At 53.4% G+C, this 22,816-nt stretch overlaps 5 protein-coding genes across 5 annotated transcripts; 2 read left to right on the forward strand and 3 right to left on the reverse strand.

The window, feature by feature from the left end:
- Positions 1-3,994: 3,994 nt before the first annotated feature.
- NCS54_00659400 (Hypothetical protein) lies at positions 3,995-5,680 on the reverse strand (the record flags this gene model as incomplete). The annotated part of the gene is made up of 3 exons (XM_053152046.1): positions 3,995-4,129; positions 4,179-4,249; positions 4,297-5,680. The coding sequence occupies 3 exons, from the start codon at positions 5,678-5,680 to the stop codon at positions 3,995-3,997; spliced, it is 1,590 nt and encodes a 529-aa protein (XP_053008021.1).
- Positions 5,681-8,301: 2,621 nt separating this feature from the next.
- NCS54_00659500 (DOC domain-containing protein) lies at positions 8,302-9,765 on the forward strand (the record flags this gene model as incomplete). The annotated part of the gene is made up of 2 exons (XM_053152047.1): positions 8,302-9,176; positions 9,231-9,765. The coding sequence occupies 2 exons, from the start codon at positions 8,302-8,304 to the stop codon at positions 9,763-9,765; spliced, it is 1,410 nt and encodes a 469-aa protein (XP_053008022.1).
- A 493-nt stretch (positions 9,766-10,258) lies between these two features.
- NCS54_00659600 (Hypothetical protein) lies at positions 10,259-13,555 on the reverse strand (the record flags this gene model as incomplete). The annotated part of the gene is made up of 1 exon (XM_053152048.1): positions 10,259-13,555. The coding sequence occupies one exon, from the start codon at positions 13,553-13,555 to the stop codon at positions 10,259-10,261; it is 3,297 nt and encodes a 1,098-aa protein (XP_053008023.1).
- A 521-nt stretch (positions 13,556-14,076) lies between these two features.
- On the reverse strand, positions 14,077-16,192 carry NCS54_00659700 (Hypothetical protein; the record flags this gene model as incomplete). The annotated part of the gene is made up of 3 exons (XM_053152049.1): positions 14,077-14,496; positions 14,549-15,630; positions 16,036-16,192. The coding sequence occupies 3 exons, from the start codon at positions 16,190-16,192 to the stop codon at positions 14,077-14,079; spliced, it is 1,659 nt and encodes a 552-aa protein (XP_053008024.1).
- A 1,250-nt stretch (positions 16,193-17,442) lies between these two features.
- Positions 17,443-22,364, forward strand: NCS54_00659800 (Hypothetical protein; the record flags this gene model as incomplete). Its single annotated transcript, XM_053152050.1, has 4 exons — positions 17,443-17,973; positions 18,027-18,766; positions 18,857-19,896; positions 19,951-22,364. 4 exons carry the CDS (start codon positions 17,443-17,445, stop codon positions 22,362-22,364), a joined length of 4,725 nt encoding a protein of 1,574 aa, XP_053008025.1.
- Between the last annotated feature and the right edge of the window lie 452 nt (positions 22,365-22,816).

Genomic DNA, 22,816 nt, shown 5'->3' on the forward strand with positions numbered 1-22,816 from the left:
GGTGTGAATGTTTTGTTTGGCAGATGGGAAAAGGAGACGAGAATGATCATCAGCAAAGACATCGATCGAGTAGACACTACGAAGTTGAGTTACATGGTTGTTAGATGAACACGATAGACTTGTGTCCAAGTGACAGGTCCTCGGGGATCCAAGTGTCAGCACGAGAAAAAAGGGCCCAAGACATGGCGTCTCCTTTGTCTGGGTAACCATAACCCATCTAATTAATGGACAAAGGATAACGAGGAGGGCGCATCATGCAAGCACCTCACAGTCTCGTCATGCCAACAGCCGCACGCTATCGCAGATGACAAGTCGACCTCTATGTGTCTTCCAGGCCCCAATTGGCTCTCGGACACGAGATTGGCTGGTTATTGAACTATGCCCCTTGCCTTGGGTCTATTGAGAAAGTGGTAAAATGAGAGCCGAGATAGCATTTAGAGAAGGGAGTGTTGACACGCCCCCATCATCATCAGATTTCCTCGTCTGCGAGAGATGAAGTGAATGACGGATGCGGAGAAGCCGATAGCTGTTGTAGCTGTTGCCGCTCCTGCATGACAGGACCGCATGAGATGTAATAACCAACCATCTATTTTTACAGTATCCGTGTTTCGTTTTACTCCTGACGCGCGCAGCAGCAGCAGTCATCGGCGACCATCCAACCCATGGATCTCACGTGCATCACCAATCACGACTGCAGACCTCAAACTTCATGTAGCTGTCCTCAAAAGATGACAATTTCCACTCAGCTAACCTCGAGGCAAATGAAGCTCGGCTCGGCATTGCCCATCACCATCAATACATGCCCAATTCCAGGGGGCCAGTGGGCGTATGACATCAATCTTAATTTGCCCTACTATTAAGATTGGAGCTGCCCAAACACCCCCCCTTCGCTTTATCCGAGACCAGTTGACACAAGAAATCAATCTCATTCCTTCTCTTTACCCGTCGCGTGAAACTGTTCCCATTCCAGACAAAAAAGTCATTAATGAATGCGTCCTTCCCCCAGGGGGGCAAGGGTCTCATGAGGGCTCATGCCCATGACACTAAGCAACCCGCATGCGCCTTTTTGCTCATTTGCACCCGCGCGCAGATGGCCCATCTCCGCTTTTGTCTGGGGGAAGGTAGTGTGGTGTGCCATGTATGCATGAAATACGCTTGTGAGGTCATCACATCACGGCTGCTGTGCATCAGAACGTGGCCGTTGGGACCTGACCTGAGTTATCTATGTCCATCATCACGAGCCACTCACACCACGGGATCTAACCAGCCCAACTACGGCTGCCCTGACCATAGAGTCTCTACCTAATCTCTCACGGGGCCAGGATGGTTATCTTAATCGGGATTTGAGCACTTTGCGCAATCACTCGAGCCAGAGGTTCAGGGTAGGATATTTGAATGAGGATGATATTCGCGAAACCTCGTGTCTGGCTCGTGTAAACTTACTCACTCCTTGGCAACAGAGCCTCCCTGTCGAATCCTGTGCGACGATGTCTTGCTGCCGACTTGCTTGCTCCAATGCGAGGGCGCCCTGTCTAGATTCGTATTCTGAGTTATCGCTTCGTCCTGCTTCATCTCAGCTTCAACCAAGCCAGCATCACTTCAAGTCCTTTCGCTCTACCAACATCATCCTTTCCATGTACTACCAGGGCCAACCCCCACGGTCCGAGCATTTGTTCCTGTCAGATTCTAGAAGCACCTGATCAATTTTTCCATGAGGCATGCGTCCCATCCACGTAAAGCCACCACGTGAGCTGCTAGGAGGGAACCGTTATCAAAAAGATAACCACCAAGACATCACACAACCCATCCATCATCGACGGTTAATTATGCACTTTTCAAGATACCATTCATTTACTCAACCAAAAAAATAGGAGAAAAGGTCAAAAAACAAGTTCACATGCCCCGTACTGGAATCGAACCAGTGATCTTATCATTACTAGTGATACGCTTTACCACTGAGCCAACGGGGCTTCTTAGTGAGCTTGTTGACGAGGAGAGCGATAATTCGGATTCTGTGTGTCGACGTGGCTGTTTCGACGACCACCCCGCTCGGGACATACTTTCGACGTCGTTTCTGCCATCTTCAGTGTCCTGTCAAGGCCAATATATACCAAATCAGCAATCAGATGTCAATGAATGATACAATAGTGGCTCTTTTTGCGCCTGCATGCTTCTCCTACCGGTCTCAAGATTTCATGCCCAGATGCGGAAATGCACCTCGTGAGCCAGAGCATTTCATTGGATAACTTCAAACACTCCCAGAAATCAGATTTCAGTTAAGAAGTCACTGCTTCAGTCAATTTGGGACTCGTATCAACTGAGGCTCGTAATGGAATTTAAGGGACGGCGGCAAGTGAAAAGCCTCAGCTCGGCATCAGATCCGACCTTGACACTGTCAGGGTGGATTTGGTGATTTTGGGAGCCAGTGCTGGGCACACAAATAGAGGTCGATCTGAGGATTCCTAAACGGGCACAAGAGAGTGCTGCATAAGAGAAGTGAACCTGAAGTAAGATATTTCTGATCAGAGCTAGTTCTGCCGTAGCCTATCGCAACGTCATTGTCAGTGGCCGCCAGGTGCCGAATCTGAGCATCAATTCAACACAATGCAAGGCATACACACCTAGATCTATTCATTTCATATCAAAAACAAGATCTATTGTTGCCATCGACATATAAAACCTTAACTCATTTCGACGAAGTCGTCTCCTTTCTCTCCTTTCCTTCGCCACGATATCGAAAACACTTCGACAGCCTAGATATCAACTCAACCCATCACTCCAACCCTCACCCAAAACACCCGTCAACAACACCCGACACCACTCCACCGCAATGGCTAACTCGCATGATTCCGACTTCGACCCCCTGCTGGAGCCAGTTACCGAAAACGGCGGGGTCGGAATTGGCCTCATCATCTTCATCGTCTTTTTGCTCTCCCTGTCCGTGTACATCCACGCAGCCGGGAGCTGGCGACGCTACCGCCGCCAGAACCAGGAGACCGTCATCATTTCTGTCCACGTGGAGGAAGCCATCCTTGTTGCCTTCAACCTCGATGACGACTAAAGCATCACTTGGGTTATCAACCACCACCAATGATGCGACTTGGAGCTTGAAACAACAAGATTCGTCAGGTATGTATACTCCTCTGAACATCAACTCAGAACATCTCACTGATATCCAGAGACAGACCACTCTACATCACCTCGACGCTTTGAAGGGTGACTTAGCACCGAGCGGCCATCGAATGCCAAACCACAACAACTCCAGATCATATCATCAACGACCTTTTGGAACGGAATACGTCGCCGCTGGGTGTAATGGTGGATTTGGAGGATGAGCTTGTCCAGCCTGTTGACTGCGGTTCGTGGGTCCAGGCATGATCTCTACCCATGTTCTTACACCTCTACTTTTTAATCTCGGAGATGGCAGAATCAAAGCAACTTTGACAACTCATTCGTGGCACTTGGTGTGAAACAGCCTATCGTAGATCTTTGATTGCGTGTCAAGTGACGAGTTGCCTGTAATGTCTATGAGAATACCCTGCAAGAGTTGCTTGGGTGCAGAAGCGTAACGAGAAAAAGAGCCAGAAGGCACGGGACGATGGTGGCAGTTTTCACGCTATGAGAGGCATAAACAAGAGTACGTGACTGATGTTGTCAATGAAAAGAGTCGGTGAAGGATACACCATAGATTGATTCGCCTGTCTATCCTTTCTACCAGTCCCCCTTCTTCTGGAGGACATTAACTTCCGGCGGTCAAATACGCCGGGAAGCAAGCAAAAAACGCCAAAACTCCAAATAGATGTGTACATGAATCATTCCTTCATATCGCACAGTTTTCCTTCTTTTTCTTTCGTCTTGTATGTGTGTTCATCGAATGCGATCGTTGATCTGTCCATTGTTCCATTTCCATCGTACCTTCACTCACTCTCTCTTGAAATCGTTCATGTTATCGTATGTCTTGCAGTCATTTCGGTCATGCTTCATAAAGCCCTGTTTAGCTGCGGATCGAAGGCGACTTGCCCAGGCCAAATTGGATAGAGGGCGGCTTGGCCGCCTGGATCTCGGCTCGCTTCTCGGGGTTCTTGGTAGGGTCGTTGGCATCATCACCATCAGCGCCAGGGTTGGCCATCTATAATCCATTAGTAACCTGCACCAATGTTGTAGAGCAAGGGACTCACCTCGTATTCCAGAGTCTTGATAAACCAGTAGAACGCCACAGCAATGAGAGATCCAATAAAGGGACCAACCCCTGTTACTCGTTAGTATTCGAAAGCTAATCACGAATCCAAGACTTACAGTAAATCCAATGCTCAGTGTCAAAGGTGCCAGTAACCACACAAGGACCAAAGCTTCGGGCTGGGTTCAGAGAACCTCCAGTGAACTGAACACCCACCATCTCGGCAATGAACAGAGCCAGACCAATACCAACGGGGGCGATAAAGGTGGCACGGTGCTTCTCCTTGGCAAGCATAAAGATGGTAAACACCAGCTCAGCCGTCAGAATAGCCTCGATGAACACTCCCTGGACCAGGGATGCTCCACCTCCCAGTGTAGTCCTGACATTGAACGCCTCTGGGAAAAGGTAAAGCACAACAACTGAGGCAAGCATTGCACCGAGAATCTGGGAGATGAAAAGGCAGACAGCTCGTGTCAGGCTGATGGCCTTGACCATCAGCATGGCAATGGTAACAGCCGGGTTGAATAGACCACCGCTGATGCGGAAGAAAACCCAGACGTTGACCATAAGAGAGAAGCCAAAGATGATGGAGATGTACAGAAGAGTAGAGACGGAGAAACCAGTCGACTCTCCCGTAGTAGTCTTGGCGCTGGTGTTGGACTGAATGTTGGCAACCTCTGTACCAGCAAAAGCAAAGAAGAGGAACATGGTGGTGCCGATAAACTCTCCCAGGCTGGCCACAAAGTGGTTCTTGAAATCGGAGTTCATCCACTGGGTCAAGGGGAGGCGCATCACCTGGGCCTTCTCATGAGCAGTCAGATTGTTCCAATCGAGGCGGCCCGAGGCAAGGTTGACACCATGGCTTGAAGAGGGACGGCGTTGATGGTTGAGATGACCTGGGTGGTAGCCCATCTCTTCGTCAGTCAGCCGTCGTCCTCGGGAACTCTCGAATGGATCCTTGGCGTAGCGGAGATCATCATTGTAGAGATCTTCATCAGAGTCGTGGGGCGCAGTTCGACGACGGTTCATGAACGCCGGGGGAGGACAGTTGCTTCTCCGAGAGGTGTAACGCTCTGGGCGACCCTCGTTGCGCCAGTATCGCTCGTAGTCGCCGAGCGTAGGGTGGTCACGGGGCTCTTGATCAAAGTCCCAGTCTTCGCGGAAGCGACGCCGTTGAGACTTCATGGAGCCCCCTGAATGCTGGAGAGGATCTACATCATGAGAGAACCGAGTTGCGCCTTTGGGAGTGGCATAAACACCAGTACGAGAACCGGGTCTTGATCGAATGGCTTCATGGCTGGGAGCGGGCTGAAGGGGTACAATGGTGTCGGCTTCCGAGTTTCGTGAAGGTTGCTGGTCTGTAGGGGAGCCAGGAGGTGCAAAGGGTACACTGTCATTGTTTGGGGAGCTGATAGCCTCTCCTGGAGGGCTGTAGGCCGACACATTGGCTGCAGGTGTGCTGCGAGCTGAGCGGGTGACGCTGGGGGTGTGTAGGGAGGACATGTCGAAATCAGGGGTAGGGGATCTCAAAGATGTTTCAATAGAGGGCAAAGAATCAAGAGACATCAACCGAAATGCGAACTCGAGAGAAGCCCTCGATTCTTGTGCTACTGTTGCTGCTGCTTTGCTAGCTGTTGGTTCATGATTGCCACCATCGAGATGCCCTCGATATTTATGCCTTCGAGCTCTCGACGAAGAGGCTGTATTCAGAGTTCCTCCAAGATCCTCATCACGCCGACTCGGCCCTGATTCTCTCAATCAACCCTTGCAAATGACATCGTTGGAGGTCCCAGTGTGGGGATGGAGGCATTCGAAGGAGCCTCGGCGCCAGATTGCATCGGCCGCAGAGAATAGCTGAGATGGATGCAAGCGAGCCCTGACTTACATGCGTGAAAGAAAAGGTGGGCTCAAGCCTGGATCTTGAGAAGTTTGAAGGGTCTTGTCCATGGGAGGTCCCTGAAGGTCTGTAAGCCGACGTGGCGAGCGGGGAGGTCCGGTAGATAAGTCGTGGTGAGAATGACGTAGCCGGTAGCGGCAAAAGGATCTCAACGATGCCGGTAGCTTGCAAACAGAACACAGATCGTTGCCAATGGGACGAGGCAGACGAGGCGAGCTAGCTACGGGTGGAGGAGCTGGGATCAAGGCTGTAAGTGAGGCTGGCTGAGAGGCCCACAGGCGGTGCTTCAAGTTAAACGACATACGTAGGTCGTGCAGCAAAAGAACTCGCTAAGCCAACTTGGAAGGGGAAAGAAACTCCTTTCTCCATAGAAGATCACAGAGAAGCTGTCGTTTCATGTTACTGAGCGCTAATGCGGCTTTGACGCGCAACCACGCGATCACTTGCATGCCTCACTCAGATACTTGGTGCGGTCTCGCAGGTTAAGGTTGAGACATGCTGTACCCAGGACCAAGGTAAGGAGATGCTTGCTGGCTGTCTGACATGGTCAGGGCGCCTTTGCGGGGGAGGCTGGATGGGAACTGGCCTCATTGATTTCACTGTAGGAAGACTCTGAATCGAATGCAACGGCATCGAAGATCATCAAGGCGTGATGATATCTGGGACCAGTTAGTGGAAACCTTGAGCTTCAATGTGATGGGATGCCGGGTGGCGGCGAAAAGCAAAGTCCGAAGCCTCCGAGATGCATTCGGCTCCGGAAGAGGCATAATGTGGCTCTCGACCCACAGCAGGACAACCTCAAAGTTGGCAATGCGTCTCGCGTAAGTAGCGGTCGGTGGCAGGGACGGGATCGAATCCTGAAAAAAGGTCGAAATCTAGCTTCTGCTCGAAGGGACCAACGGCCAAGAGGCTAGTTGGATGCGGGGATGGAGGGGAATGGCTTCATCGGCAAGGCAGAAAAGAGGTTGGTTTGGCGGGGTATCAGGACCCTTCTCTGGGGTCAGGATGAAAGCGCACAGCTCGCTTGAGTGAGCTTCAATCAGGTCGTGAGGGGTAAATTCTCTCATTGAGGGGAAGTGGAACTGATCACGCAAGAGGAGCAAGGGACGGTGATGCCCAAGAGTGGTGACATGCAGTTTTGATAATTGAGATGGTGTTGAGGCTGGTACTAACACAAAGAGACGAAAGAGATGATAGTGGGTGAAAATGACACGTGACCACGCGTCAACGCTTCAACGACAAACCACCCACTCACGTCACTTTTCTCCCCTACCCGCGCGTGTAAATCGAATTGCGCATGCAAGTCCTGCCAGTCGCCATTGACATTGATTGACTGCCGCCTTGCAGTGAAAGGACAGGATAGGACAGCCAGTCTGCAGTGCAGGTTCCCTTTGCCACAAACCGTTGCACGTGTTTGTCGTTCATCGGGTAGGCGCCTACTGCTGCTGTTGCTGCCATGGATATCACGCGGGGTTCGCGGCGTGCCCGCCATGTAGCTGCTGCCCATACCACTCCCAACGCCGCCGCCGCTTCAAGCCCTCAAGGACCTGGAGGTACCATACCGAACACATCTTCACCCGCTGGAACTCCCAGCGGCCCTGCTAGACTTCCTCCGGCCCAGGGGGCATCACCCGCGGCGGCGCTGGTAACCCCTGATGCCCCTGCTGCGCTGCATCGGACGCCCGATCAGCCTCCCGATCAACGGCGTCGTCGAGCACCTCCTCCGAACCGGTTTCGGCTTTATAGAAGTGAGTAGGTCTACCTCTTCGTCGTCTTCTTTTTCGTCCCATCTCTTTTTTGGAAGTATTTTGCCCCACGCTTGCATTGCGCTGCCAGTTGCAGTGTCGTTCATGCAGCCTTTGCCAGTGCCAAACCCCCTGTTAGTGCAAGTACAAAGTGACGCCTCTGGATGCAGCGCATCTACCAGTTGAAATGCGCCTGAAGCTCTTGATGATGATTATCTGTCACTGGCATCAAGGATATGACCTCACTTGGACTTTGAAATCTTCCCTTTTCGGACGATTGTAAAAATCACCAGAAAGGTCCTCACCCTTCTCCCACCTCTTGCTCTTCTCCTCGACCACTTCACACACTCAACACTTCCCACCACCCAATTCATCTTCTTCAACTTCGCACATCTTCAATTCTTCTTCACCCAAGATCCCCTCTCTCGATTGCTCGTTTTTCTACATCAATCACTTGAAGAACCCGCAATCCATCCGCAAACATGCCTGCTCTCCGCAGCCGTTCCACCAACGTTCGGCACACTCCCCTCAAGAACAAGAAGCCCCTCAAGCGAGCTCCCCTTCAAGAACTTCCTATCAAGTGCAACAGTCGTCTCAACCGCCAAGGCGGGTGCACAAACATCCCTCTCTACTCCACAGGCCAGGAGAACCTTTCAACCATCGCTCAGGAGGCCGAGTTCCTCGCCTCCCTCAACGCGCTGGACGCTCCCATCTACGTTGACGAGGAAGCCGCCGCTGTCGAGGAAGTTGTTGAGAACTTGACTGGCTACTCGGAGGCCGTGCGTCGTGCAATCATTCCGGGCACCGGCTTGATAGACCTCGACTTGATCGACACTGACGGTGTCGAGTTGGACGAGTCTCTTCTCGATCTCATCGACTCGGCCATTGAAGAACAACTCCAACAGGCAATGGATGAAGTTGAAATGGAAATTAACGACATGCTAGCTGCTCAGCCCGCCGACCACCCACGCTTGAGTATGCCTCTCCTCGACTCCGACGACTCGGGCTCTGAGCCCGACCTCAGCGTCCTGGGCATGGCCCGTCCCGGCACCACCGCCGCCCCTCAGATCCCGAGCCCTTACAACAACCGAGGCGCCGAGCAAGTCGACGATGAGGAGGAAGAGATTGACGACGACGAGGCCATGTCTCCCGAGCAGTACGAGGCCGAAACCACAAGCATTGAGGAGGAAGACGAGCCCGCCGAGGACGAAGATGTTGAGGAGGTTGCCCATCTCATCGACCCAGCCACCGCTGGCCTCAAGGAAATCTCCAACCTTGCCCGCTTCACCGTTAGCAGCCACAAGCCCGGTAACGGTGTTGAAGAGCTCAAGAGCGACGACCTTAAGATGTACTGGCAGTAAGTCTACACCCAGCATCACCCCCTGTATGCACTAGAAACTGACATGCCCAGGTCTGACGGTCCTCAGCCACACAAGCTCACAATGTATTTCACCCGCCGCGTCGACATCCGCGACATTCGCTTCTACGTGGACTACAACGAAGACGAGTCGTACACCCCAACCAAGGTCGTCTTCAAGGCCGGCACCGGCGAGAACAACCTCATCGAGTTCGCAACCATGGCTCTCGACAACCCCGTCGGCTGGCAGCAGGTCCCCGTCGCCGGCGCCGGCGGCGACCCCGACGGCAACACCCTCGTCGCTTGGGTCCTGCAGATGCAGATCCTCGAGAACCACCAGAACGGAAAGGACACGCACCTCCGCGGTATCAAGATCTACTCCTTCGACAACGAGTCCGCCTTCGCCCCCGGCCGCGATGGAAACCCCGTCAGCGACGCCGTCGGACTTGTGGATGGCGCTATCCGCCGTGCTGAAGGAGACGTTGGACGGGTCAGAGTCAGCAGTGTGCAAAGAGATCCAGCTCAGTATGAGCCCGGCGCCGGGGGACTGTCTATCCCCGACTTCATGCGTGATCCCGAGATTCGTTGAGGTGGATGGCTTTGCTTAGGAATGGGATATCCGGCAGTGGAGTCTGGAGCAGGAGATGTGTTTGAATGATCTGCCCCATATGGAGGCTTCAAAACCGGTGCTTTAGTAGATGATCAAGTAGGGCATGATGAGATATGATACCAAAACTTTACAAACTTCAAAACTTGATCCCCTCAAAGACACGTAGAATCGCAGTGTTCGTGATAATGAATTTAAATTGTGACTAGAAAGTTCTTTGTTCGTGAGAAAAACGGTTCCTTACAAAAACAATGTCGTTGACACGTCTCCTTGTCCCCCATCAGTAGAGCAGAGCAACCCTGAGAGACCTCTAATTACACGCTTAGCTCTCCGCTAACATCCCTCGCTATGGCTACTCATACATGCATGCTATGAAAGTCCCCATCTGAACCCGGTCCAAAAATCTACGTACTTCTTGAGCCTCAAAGTAGGCACTCGCATCTCCTCTGCCCTCCTCACCATCATCCGTCATTCATTAGACAGTGACACGGGCAGGAAGATCCTCCATATCATCCATCACGCTGTCCGAATCGTTGGGGTCAACCTCTTCGACGGCATTGATAGAGCGGAACCTGGAGAGGACCCTTCTCTTACGCAGGCGCGGCTGCTCAACCTCTTGTGCCTCGGCAGCTTGCGCCCCAGTATCCTCAGTAGGGTCCTGGTAGGCAGCTGTGTGACGTCGAGAGCTTCGCTTGGCGGGAGTAGGCTTGGAAGGTGTGGACTTGACTGTCGACTTGCGAGGCGCCTTGGGGGCCTTTGGTGCCTTCGCCCTGCCCATTCCTGTCCTCTTCGCGGTGCGAGTTGCCTTGGGGGGAGCGGGCTCGACATAATCGAGAGTCTCAGTAGGCTCCTCGGATCGGACAGTCTCCTCAGGCTGGGGTGTCTCTTCAGGCTGGGCCGTCTCTACAGCCTCTACGGATTGATTAGTCTCAATGGACTCCATGGCGAGAGCTGGATCAACCATATCAATGTCGGCGGATTCGATAGGCGCAATAGGGGCATCGGGAGCGGCCGGCTCCATCATGGCCATGGGCACAGATGATTCGACATGGTCCATTGGCTCGATCGGCAAGTCAGGCTGAATATGCTCATCGGGAACGGGGTATTCGCCCAACTGGGGCTCAACATTTTCCTCCTCGCGAATGAAAGCGTCACTAACGGGATCGGCATTGTGATTCGCGTGTTGTGAGCCGGGGACGGTGGCCTTGGGAATAGTGTTCAAAAACACCATCTCATCGGCGTCGTCGAAATGGTCATCATCGACGTTGGGAAGCTGGCCGGTCTGGTTGTAGAGGTCTGTGAGAAACTGGGCGCAGTCTCGCACACTCTTCTCTTGCCAATTGGGGACGGTCTGCTTGAGGCGTCGCCACAGAAGCATCTGGGTCGGACGATGCCAGCTGTTGCGGAATCGCTTGTCAACCAACCGTTGCCAGGGAATCTTTGCTTCATCCATGGCGGGTGAGCTTTGGATCGCCATGATCATGCGGTAACGCTCCTCCTCGGGCATCGACTGAATTTGCCGGCGGGCCTTCTCCAGACGGAACGTGATGGGAGCATCAGGTTGAGTTGATACCAGCTTGTCCTTACCATGGGTCTTGATGTTCATGGCCTTCCACTTGGTGATGCATTGGAGTCGACTTCGTGTTCTCATCATACGCTCACTGATGTTTTGCCAATCGATGAGCTCCTCGTAAGGCTTCTTAAGCAGCTCACGGGATGGTTGAATGCGTCGCAACTCGTCAATGGCGCCCATAGCTTCCATCACATACTGTGTGAGGTTGCCCTCCTCCGTCTCGTCCCAGGCGTCCTTTCGCTGGGAGTCTCCACAAACAATGTAGTTGCGGTAGCGATCTCGAAGATCTTCGGGGTGGCGGTTGATGATGGCAGCAATCTTGGACCACTTTGTGCCATGGATCTCGATCAGGTCGCGAAGTTCAGTGTCCTGCTCAACGGTCCAGGTACCACGAGCAACAAAGTTGTGGAATTTCTTGCGAGTAATGTTGATGATCTTCTGTCGGTGTCGGTCTGGGCAAGTCTCAAAGATGCGCATCCAGAGGGCAGCATGCTCATCGCCGGCAGTTGTGCCTCCAGGGGCGTGGATCATCTCGTTGAGCTGGTACTGCTGCATGTCGTGTTCTACCCGGTAGCTCTCAACTGCTTGTGCGATACGGCCGAGCTCTTGGTCGCTGAAGCGGCCCTGGGTGTAACCGGACATTCGGTTGCGACGCGCTTGACTGCTCTCTTCACCCTCCTCATCGTCATCTGGCATGGGCTGGGATGTTTGGGGCTCGACCTTTCTACGTCTTGTGGCCTTCTTAGCTCGACCTCGAGGCTTGGGTGTCGTGGCAGAAGGTGATGGCAGGGGAGCAAGTCCATCTTGCTGTACCTCTGGAGATGGTGACTTTTCAAAGTATGTGGGCTTGGCCTTCTTCGAAGAACCCTTGGCCGAAGACCGCGTTCTCTTGGGGGCGGTGCTGGGCGGATGGGGGGTCTGAATGGGACTGCCAGGAACGTCGTATACATCGTGAGCTTGGGGACGTTGAGCTGAAGTTGGGATCTCCATATCTGGCTGGCCATAGGGGTCTTGACTTTCAGGGTGGGTTTGTCCATTGACATGCTCATTCCATGCTTCTCTGGCTAGGTTCTCGACATCATGGTCAGCGGCGTTGGCGGAGCCGTTAAGTGCGAACGAGTCGGTGCCTAGATCTCGATCGGTGACATCGCCAGGGTTTTGCTGAGAGATAGGTGCATCGACATCCATCTCGTCCTGATGTGCGTTGACAGGGGCACTACCCTCTCGTGAACGAGCTTCACGTAGCTGCAGGCGAGCATCGTTGGGTGAATCGGGGGCACTGTCTGCAGTATCATCATAGATTGCATCCGCACGAGTCGCGTTTCTGGTGTGTAGAAATGAGGCGGCCTGAGTGTCGCGGCCGTTGAGTTGTTCAGCCGTCAAAGGCTCCTCACCTTCCTGTGTTCCCTGTACGACGTCTTGGGACTCAGCCTCGTCATCATGGGGCTTCCGCTTCTTGCGTTGCTTCCCATCGGTGGAATCAGAGGCCTTGCGCTTGCGCTTTGGCTGTGTAGCAGGGACGGTGTTTTCTTCATTTAGATCAACAGCTGAGGCTTCCTGGAGCTGGGCCTGGTCGGCAGTCGATGTATTGTTTTCGCCGAGGCTGTCGGGGATCTCGACTGGCGAGGCAGCCTTTCTCTTGGACTTTCTGGGCTTGCGCGAAGATTCTTCCTCGGTCGGGATCTGGGGAGATGCACTATCGGTGGTGGTTCCCTTCTTCTTGCGCTCCTTCTTGTCGCGTTTGGATTTTCGGTTCTGGGATGAAGGTGTATCCTCATCCATGATCGCCTCGGGGGCCCGGTTGTCAAAAGACGCGTCGTTCACTTGCGAGGAGTAGGGAGCTTGTGCAGCGTTGCTGTCGAACATCTCGAGCGCGCCAAAGTCGTCTTCTTGCGCGCCTTCCTCTGTGTCGACCTGGGGGTCGTGCTCGAAGCCATCGAAGCCGCCCAGGCCGTCAATTGCCTGCTCTCCGGAATCCATCATCGCTTGGGCGGGCGTATATGACTCTTGCGGCTCGCCGTCGCGGTCGGCGTCTGGGTTCTTCTCTTGGTGTTGCTCGCGGTCGTGGTCGTGATTCTCGGCACGGTCGGTGGGAGTTTGCTTATCTGGCCCGTTGGACGGTGAGCCCATGAGGGACCAGAGGGTCGACGCAAGCCGGAAATCAGGCCACTTGCTATTGCCGGCGCCGTTGGACGACATCGATGAGCTTCTAGGCGTCGATGTCTTTTCACTTGTTCAGAGCACGCGCGAAGAGGACATGTGTAGGGTAAGGAGATTTGAAAAAAGGGTGTGGGGCTGCAGGAAAAAACTGGCGGCGCGTTACCCTGAGGCGAGCTACAGTCGGGTGTTGGGTGTTTTCGTGACAACCAGGGGTTGCTGCCTTGTGGGTCAGGCATCAAGTCACCAAGCTCCGTTGCCAGAGCTCCCAAGCGATCCAAGGTGCACTACAAAATAACTTCTTGTTAAACATTACGAGTACTCTAGGGAAATTGACAGTTGTGTCGACATGAGCCAAGAAAATCTATGCTGTCAGCTGTTGTACAGGTCGCTTCACCAGAGACCAAAGTCATCCATTCACCAGCGCCTTTTCACCTCTTCTCTCCCAGCCGTTTCCGGAGGGACCCGGCTTTTCCCAAACCATCCATCCAAATACAAAGGAACAACGTCATTAGTCTTGACTTCTCTCCAAAGGAACGTGACCAGGGTAATCATGAAGGCGTTTAATCGTCTTCCTTCTCCGCCTCCTTGAGCTTCACCGTAATGCCCTTTCGGTTCTGCTCGATCTCGTACTGACCGCCCAGGACCAAGTCCTTGGCCACCAGCTCGCGAGTTCGGCCCAAACTCTCAATGTCGGCAATTCTCTGGATCGTACCCTCCAGATGCTTCTCAAAGTTGGGCTCGGCGCAGATCTCTTTGAAAGCTCGGTGCATCGGAACGCTGCTCGCTCGAACATCCGCTTGGCTGGTGATGCTGAACAGGTTCAGGCTGTCGAGCTCCCGAATAAAGTCGCATCTCGTCATGATCTGCTGAGCAATATGGAAGGGATACGTAGGAAGGATGTGGCCGACATCGGGGTCGTAAGTTTGTGACATCTCCTCTTCCTTGTCGACCAGAGCTTTGGCCAGACACATGGCAGCGGCCTATACAATTGTCAATGTCAAATCCAGGTCAATCAGCATGGCCTCAACTTACCGCCCACTTCTGCTGATCCATAACATCGTCATCCATCTCAGGGCCGAGGATCCAGCATTGGTTAAGGAACCATCTCTTCTCAATGTCCTTGATCTTCTCGCAGGTTCCAAGCATATCTCTGCTCTTGGCCACCCGGTTCAAGAAGCTCAGACGACCACCAACTTTGTCATAAATCTCCTCAAGTATCGCACTATCAAGATTCTCCCTGAAATATCTTTGACGATACCTCTGGAGGGCCGAGATAGCTTGCTGCTTGGGCAGGTCAGTGACAGGGAGGACCTCCATCCTGGTGGCCAGCTGCTTCAGACGCTCGTAGATCCAGTAGTCGTCAGAATTGAAGACCATCGTGACCAAGTTAGCGGCAGCCCATTGCTCAGCCCGCTGTTGCAAGAGTTCAATAAGGTCTCGCCCATCTTCATCGTTGCGAAGGAGATGCATCTGGTTAACAATGACGACCAGTGGCTTGCCCCTTTCTCGTCGCTTCTGCATGGCAACCTTTTCCAACTTGTTGAGGGCGCGTTCAATGTCAAGTAAGGCCGTGGATTCACGTGGACCCCTCTCGCTGAAGTAGCCTCCGATATAGTCCTCATGGAACTCATAGTCGAGAGCCTTACCGAGACGAATCCTGAAAATTTCGAGGTCGGCATGTGCTTCAAACATGGCCACACCGTCGCCATCATTTTTGCGCATTGCGTCAATCAACATGCTGCTTTTGCCAGAGCCCTTATCACCAATCAAAAGATGGTAGTGTCCAACATTGCGTCCCATGACAATATCGTCAATACGCTCCTGCTCTGGACGGGGTATCCAGTGCTCACTGGAACCACCCTGATGGGGGACATCCTTGCCAATGGCGGCCAGTTCGAGGACGGGATCACCGGGCTCAAAAGCACGAGTCATCTTGGAGAGGACAAGCATCTTGTAGGTCTTGTGATAGATGTAACCAGCAGCCGCAAAGCCAAGGCCCAGCACCAGTATGGATGCAAAAGTCGTGGCAGCCGACTCTCCCATCTTAGCCAGCAGGGTGGGCTCTGCAGAGAAGTTGGGGCCTTGTTGGCCCTGTGCATCGTCGGGGATTTCTTCTACTTGCCCATGTCAGTTTTCACTCGGCATTGGACGTTGATCATTGCCACATGGTAAAGTAAAGAAGCGCATGGATGGTAGCCTATGCTGCTTATCAAAGGCCATGGGTCTCAAGAATGAAGCAGCCATTGGCGACATGTAGACAAAGATCCAAATATTGCAAATCAGAAACACGGCTCGTGAATTGCATGGGAGATGCATATTGAGCACCACGATGTAAGCCATAAGCCGATCTCAGTGACGGCTCGGGTTGATGCCGGACTGGGCAGAAGCCAGATGCCGAAGCTGGACCCCTGAACAAGACAGCAGATGCAGAACGAATATGCAATCACGGCCCCAGAAACGTACAGTAACGAAACAAAAATAGAATGTGCAGAAACAGACAAATCAGCATCCATACGTACCTCTTCTTTTGCCGCTCTGTGTTGAAAAGCGCAGCCTGCTTGTAGCACTGCTTGGCCCCCAATGACGGACCCGCGAGCCAGTCCAAGGTGCCAAGTGACCAAAGCTGACCTGCCCGTTAAGGCGTCGCACCAGGCGACCTGGATACCGCAAAATCATGGCTGCTGGCTGTACAAGCTCACTGGGAGCATCGGCGAAGAACCCTGAATTCAATTGACGTGCCGTGCCGTCAAGAAGTTCGTGATGAGGCCCAGACAAAGGAGGGAAAAAGGGAGCAGAGACTCGCGGGCGTCGTGGCACGAAACAGACGGGCCCGTCTAATTGTACTAAGAAAAAGGGAAAAGGGTACGTACCTCGTGCAGTGACAGACTGCTGCGCTCAGTCTGGCCTTGACTAGTCTTGGCGCACGACATGATCCAGGCACTCGGCGACCACTACTGCACCTCTAACTGATGTGCCCGCCATGATGTTGCCCTCCAGGGACCCGTCAGGCCTCGTCAGGACCGCGCTAGGGAGGCAGGGCGCTGGAAAGGCCACTGTGATGGCGCCGTTGAGCGGGGAAGCCAACTTGATCCAGCAGGCGGAGGCCTCGTCAATCGAAATTCAGCAGGACAGGGGGTCAGGTTGGTTCATGGGTGAATGTCACCGACAATGCTGAGATGACCTCAGCTGAGCCAGAGAGAATTTGGTGAGTTGTCAACGCCTTGCATTGTCATGCTACCTACTAGGTAGGTAGATAGTACTACTAGCTTGTCAACCTCGGATACTGCCTTGCGGAGGGAGGTACATCAACATCGAACCACGCTCAAGTTTTAGACCTTTTGCTTGCGCGTCCCCGAATCCGCCATAACCAAGAATGGCCACAATATTCAAACCTTGAATGCATAGGTAGCAAACGATATCTCGCTACCTGTTCGCAGGATCCCCCCCACAGCAATAATGCCCAACTCCGATTTCAACTGGTGGCCCCTTTTTAGCCGTCGCAACGATGTGGTGACAATGGGACCCCACGTGACCTCCTGCATGCAACTTCAACAACGGCCCTTCACCTCCAAGCACAACAAACAAACGACCTCGTCATGAGTCCAAACGCGCTGCAAAAACGTCATCGAATCAAAGACCGTGCAGAGGCTAAGATTTGCTACACAAATTAACCTTACTTGCTTACTTTCTCCAGTGAATCTCTGATATCTGAGCCCAAAGGTGAGAAACCGCCGGAGCAGGAGCGCTCTACTTCTTCCCTCACCTGCAACCTCACCCGCGATTCTACCCCACCCACTCATTTCGGCGACCATTTCTCTACCTAGTTCGTCCTGCTCCTTGAACCTCACTACCTTGTTGCACCCTTTCCTACTACTATCCACTCGAATGTCCGGCCCCAGCATCGCGACGTAGCCAGCAAAGAAGGGATGCCGCCTTTCGCCGCCGAACTCGAAGAGTGGTGGCTGGGCAGTGGGTATGAAGCTCTCACTCGCCTGACAGACAACGAGGATGATCAACTCAGCCCTCGCCAATGCGGGTTTGCCCGGGATTTACAGCGCCGACTCTTATCATTCGACAACGACCGGGCTCTTCAGGCCGAAATCCAGGAAGCGTGGCCCGCCATTCGTACTGCCAGAGGTATTGACTACAGCGCAAATCTTCGAGACAAGGTAAAGGACATGGTCCGCAACGTCTTCCGACGGCCCGAGGATGGGGGAATCGATTCTGCTCGCGTCATGGATGCGCTGGGGTACCTGGATGCGATGGAAATTGATCGTCTGCGTCGTGTCGAAACTGCAAAAGCTGCAGTAGAGGCTCAGCGCACCCGCGTGATTGAAGCAAAAAAGTCTGGACTGGAGGTTCCTCCCGTCAATGATACTCATCCTCATATTCTTGAAGAACTTGATCGTACAACTTCTGCCAAGTACAAGCGATTTCACGCCGGTTTCCGAAGTTGGGTAAGGCAACCCGGATGGACACATAGTGAGCGTTTCACTAACGGGACTCCCAGATACTCATCAAAGAACTGACCCAGGATGCCGACCTGCGAAAGGAGATACCCCAGATCATGGCACTACTCAACGCCCTCTTTCCGCCGGCTGTATTCCTCGAGGATCAAGATGATCGAGACCCGACCCCGTATTCGCCAGGCCTTCGCGATAGCATTCGCTTCGCCGTCTTCGAGCATTTGATGTCGCAGGATCCCTTTTCCCAGCAACGCCAACAGGTCATTCAAATGAAATTGCTCTGCTGGTGCGACATTCCCCAATACCCCCAGGCCAGAGAGGCTCTCGTCCGATACCACGAAGAAACCAAGAAGCTGGGAGAAATCTGCTCATCGATCCTGAATGCCGCTGGAGAGACCATCCCAAGACAAAGACCGCCCAGTGATGTACCGACTGAAGCAACATCTGCCGAATCTTCTTCTTTGAAATCACGCGCAAGCACCGCGCACAACTCTTGGCAAATCCTCAGCAGTTCCCCTCGCACGCAGAGCTTTGAAGAAACCTTCAGCGCCACTTCTTCATTTGATGCCAGGCGATCTGGTTTGGCATCACCATTAGCATCACCCGTTCCATCCTCAGCACCTCCGGTCCCCAATCCCCTTCTCAAAGGTATGCCTGGTCGCGAGTTTTCCCCCGCCAAGACAGACGGTGCTAGATTTGCTGGAGATTTGCATGCTCCTCCTATTCTCTGCTATCCCGACGATATCTCGAAAACAGAGTTCCTTCAGCACCCCCTCGCACGCGAGTTTGACATGACATCGCTCGAAAAATCCATGCTGGGCCTTCTCATACCCAAAGAACTCAAAAGCCGAGAATGGTAGTACAGTCTCGACAGCGAGGATGACGAAGATGATGGGAATGAGCCCGACCACAAAAAGAATCCGCCGCCTACCAGTAAGACCCCGGCCAAGAAAGGAAAGCGTTCCAAGACGAAAGAACCCGCATCTCCTGCTCCTCCTATCCCCCCGATTCCGGATTCTGTTCTAAGCACAACCGCGACACCCAAGGTCCTGCAAAAGTTTCTCAAGCACATGATTTCTCGGTCAGAACTGAAACAAGGGATGGTTATCGACCCGGCTTCTCTTCAGGCAATTGCTGAGAATGCGAGTGTCCCTCTTCCAAGCGGATCGGCCTCTACGAAGAGCCGACGAGTATTCAAAACCGAAATCTTTCGTCACAATACAAGTTCGGGCGTGGATGCTTTGGGTTCGAACTCAGGTCACGACATGGAGGTTATACGCCCCCTTCTAAAAACTGTATCAACAACACAATCTTGCTTTGATGAGGATTCTCTTCTAGAAGTTGAGCCGCTCACGGAAGCGATCGAGGATGTCTCAGAGGATCAACTTCTACCTGACATTGTCTCGCCGACAGTTCAGACACAACAAGACGACACTGATGTGAGATATGAGCTGGACAAGCCCCGTCTTTCGCCTATGGAATACACGCGACTATATTTGATCGAAAAGGTCAACTCTGAGAGAGAAAACCGGCCCTGCGAGCTCCCTCGACCTGGTAAACGATGTTACTGGTCGGTTCGTGGGGAGACATTCCTCGTCATTCCCCAGATACCTGACTGTATTCGGCGAGAACTGGCGTCTGGGGACGATGCCAACCGTGAGGGGTCTGGAGGCGGAACTGAACCTGGGTCTGATACAGAGTCAGTGGCAACGGTCAGGCCAGAGCCCCCAAGTGTTAACTTTCCGCGCTTGTCGCTCCATCTTGGCGATATGCGGGGTCTTCTTTTGGATATTCCATTCGCCAACATTGGAAACGAGACGAACTTGTCCGAAACAAACGCCCTTCAAGAGGCGAGCCTTGAGGCCAATGTCGATGTACAGGACGGGCTGGACCCAACTTACCCCCAACAGCATGGTAAGACATCCTCGCATTCACTATTCTATCTATTTGCGAGACTAACTGTAGTAGCTGTTACCGATTTAGAGACTGATAGACTGTCATGTTATGAAACGAAGCTGGAAGATGGGAGCAAGTTGCTTCTCTCAATGACACCTGATCAAGCTCCTGAGAGCAGTATCAGCGATGACGACGACGATATGATGACAGGAGAGACGCCTCCTGAACAATTTTTGGTAGATCCAACAGATTTCAATGTTGGTTCGAGTCGAAAACTCCAAGATCAATCAGAGCCTTCGTTCCAAACGCCCAAGATCTGTGTCGAAACGTCACATCTCGCAGAAGAACCAGAAGGACAGCTCGGACGACTGCAAAATGGCTTTCAAGATCGCCCCCTTTCACCGGAAACCTCGAGATTGCACGCTGGAGGTTTACTTACTTCGGACTATGCGACACCAAAAGCCAAAGGCAAAGCGGTCGAATACAACGCCTACGCAATTACATCGACCGTCACACAAAGCCCCCTTGCACGTTTCCCAATTGCTGTTCAACCAGGCCAGCGTTTGACACCTGGAACCCTCACACGACGGGTCATCGGAGCTGCTGGTGGGCAGATCTGTGTAGAGGACTCTCACCAGGCCCAGCTAGTTCATAGTCTCGATGACAAGCTGCCTCAGGGGCTCTCAGCGGATTTATGGGATGATGATGCCGAATCAATGATATCAGCTCTTCAGCCAGAGCCTTTGAAGATCAACCGACCCAAGCCCCAGGACAAGGAAGAAGGCGATCGTCGATGGTCAGGACTCTTTGATGCCTTGACTGGGGATGTGTCTCCAGAGATTGGCATCCTTGGAGTGGGTGCTTTGCACGACCGTGAGCGCGAATCTGATGAAATGGCAGAGGAAAGCCGTATGATGGCAGAAAAAGACCAGACAGTCCGGAGACTACAGCGTCAGCTACGCAGCCATCTAGACCCGAATCTGTCACCGGAACGGAGTCTTCAGCGCTCATCATCCACCCTCATAACCCCGACACAGCCTCGGAGAAACGTGGATCGCAAGGCCTTGTTCAACATAGAGCCGCAAGTAGGGCACTCGGGCTTCACTCCAGAGCATAATGAAGAGGAACCGACGGGGGGGACGTTTCCTCGGTCGAGAATGATGCTGAACCTCAGGGACACCCAGGCGCGCCTCCGATACCCCTTACGAGAGCTAAACGAGGCCCAGCTCAGCAGAAGCCATGATAACGCACCCCCGGCGATAAGGCGTCTCCCTGACGTGCCGAACCGCCATCAACAAAGGGCAGCCCTCAGGGATCTGGAAAGGGCCGTTACGGCTACCCCACGAAGGGCCTTGAAGTTCCCCCGCGAGAGCATCGACGGGCCTGAAGGTTCTAACGACGTTTCTAGATGGTCAGACTCGACTGAAAGCTCGGGCTGGTCACAAGTCACGGCGGAGAAGGACGATGACGAGCCTTATCCTTCAACTACGACACGGGATTTCTCTCAGTCGACCAAACTCAAGAAGCAACGGCCAAACCAGAAGTCTGTGCCCGTCGACACCCCCCGTCCCTCGACTCGGCAGGGTGATGCCTCAGCTGGAGCTTCATCCTCGGTGCCCGTCGACAAAGAAGCGGCCACAGTCATCTGCGAGACCCCGACTCCGGACGAGCCAAGCAGCACCCCTATGCCGCGAACACCATCCTCCGCCATCAGCAGCCTCTTCCGCAAACGTGTTCGGTCCGAGCATGGTAATCCCGCAACTCCTCGAACGCCAGTGACCCCACGCACGCACTGGCGTCCGTTTGACGACCCGGATCCCCAGCTTCCTTGTTCCTCGCCGTGGCTATCAGGGCAACGTGAGGACAAGCGAGAGAAGGAGGCAAGGGCGGCGTACTTCCGGGAAAAGGCAGAACGGGATCTTGAGGGTAAACCATCACTGAAGAAGTCAAGCCGCAAGGGTTCTTTTGGGAGTATCAGGAGCAGGGGGGAAATCAAACGGAAGAGCCTTGGTCTCGATCGCCGACAGAGTATGGAGAGTCTTGTTGGCTGGAAAAGCTTCATCGAAGACGCCCCCGAGCCGCTCTTCTCATCCCCCCTACCTCCAGTGCCGCCTCTCCCAACGCCATCCCAGCTCAACCTCACTCTCAACCGCCTGGATCAAGCACAGGCACAGGCACCGCTCCGGGTCGCCTCCGCGGTCGAAGCCTCTGCTGCTGCCGCTGCCGCTGCGTATCGCTCCAAGAAGCCGCAGGGGCTCAAGGTGGAGACACGAAAGCTCCGCAAGGCAAGCCGGGATGAGCTGCGGGGAACACGGACACCGAGCGGCACGACGACGGCGACTGCGACCAGCGGGAGCAGTGGAGGAGGTCTCAGGACGGCCTTGCGCCTTGATGGGAGAAAGTTGAGCTCTGGACGAGCGGCGGTGGACGAAGGAGAGAGGCTGGTGGATAGGAGAGAAGATGAGGTTGTATCGAGACGCAGATGAAGTTTTGGATTGACGTTGGAGGGTCATGGTCATAGTCAAATGTCTAGAACTTCTTGACTGATTGCTATCTCGTATATGGACGAATGGTCGAGGGCATGTCGAGATTGTCGTTACATCGAGTTTTGGACGGAACGTATGTAGCTTCATATCATCAACAGTGCTCGAGCATAATGCCGGTTTCTCAGGGGCTCGCCGCGGTACAGGTTGCACGAGTGTTTGGCCTGCTTCAACAGGGACCCTTTCTGCTCTACTGCGTACCGTACCGTACTCTATCTCTGACCCGGATGCCCCTTTCTCGTGCCTCGAGATGGCATGATACGACGTTGAACAAAGGAGCTTTTGCCTGATGGAGACCCGGTGAGCAACGACCAGACGAATTACTCACCTTGGTTCACCATGGATGATGACAAAGTGTTCATCATCTGCAACTCGCAATTGCGCTGCGGCAGCGA

This window comes from Fusarium falciforme, chromosome 5 (assembly GCF_026873545.1).
Source record: "Fusarium falciforme chromosome 5, complete sequence".
NCBI lineage: Eukaryota > Fungi > Ascomycota > Sordariomycetes > Hypocreales > Nectriaceae > Fusarium > Fusarium falciforme.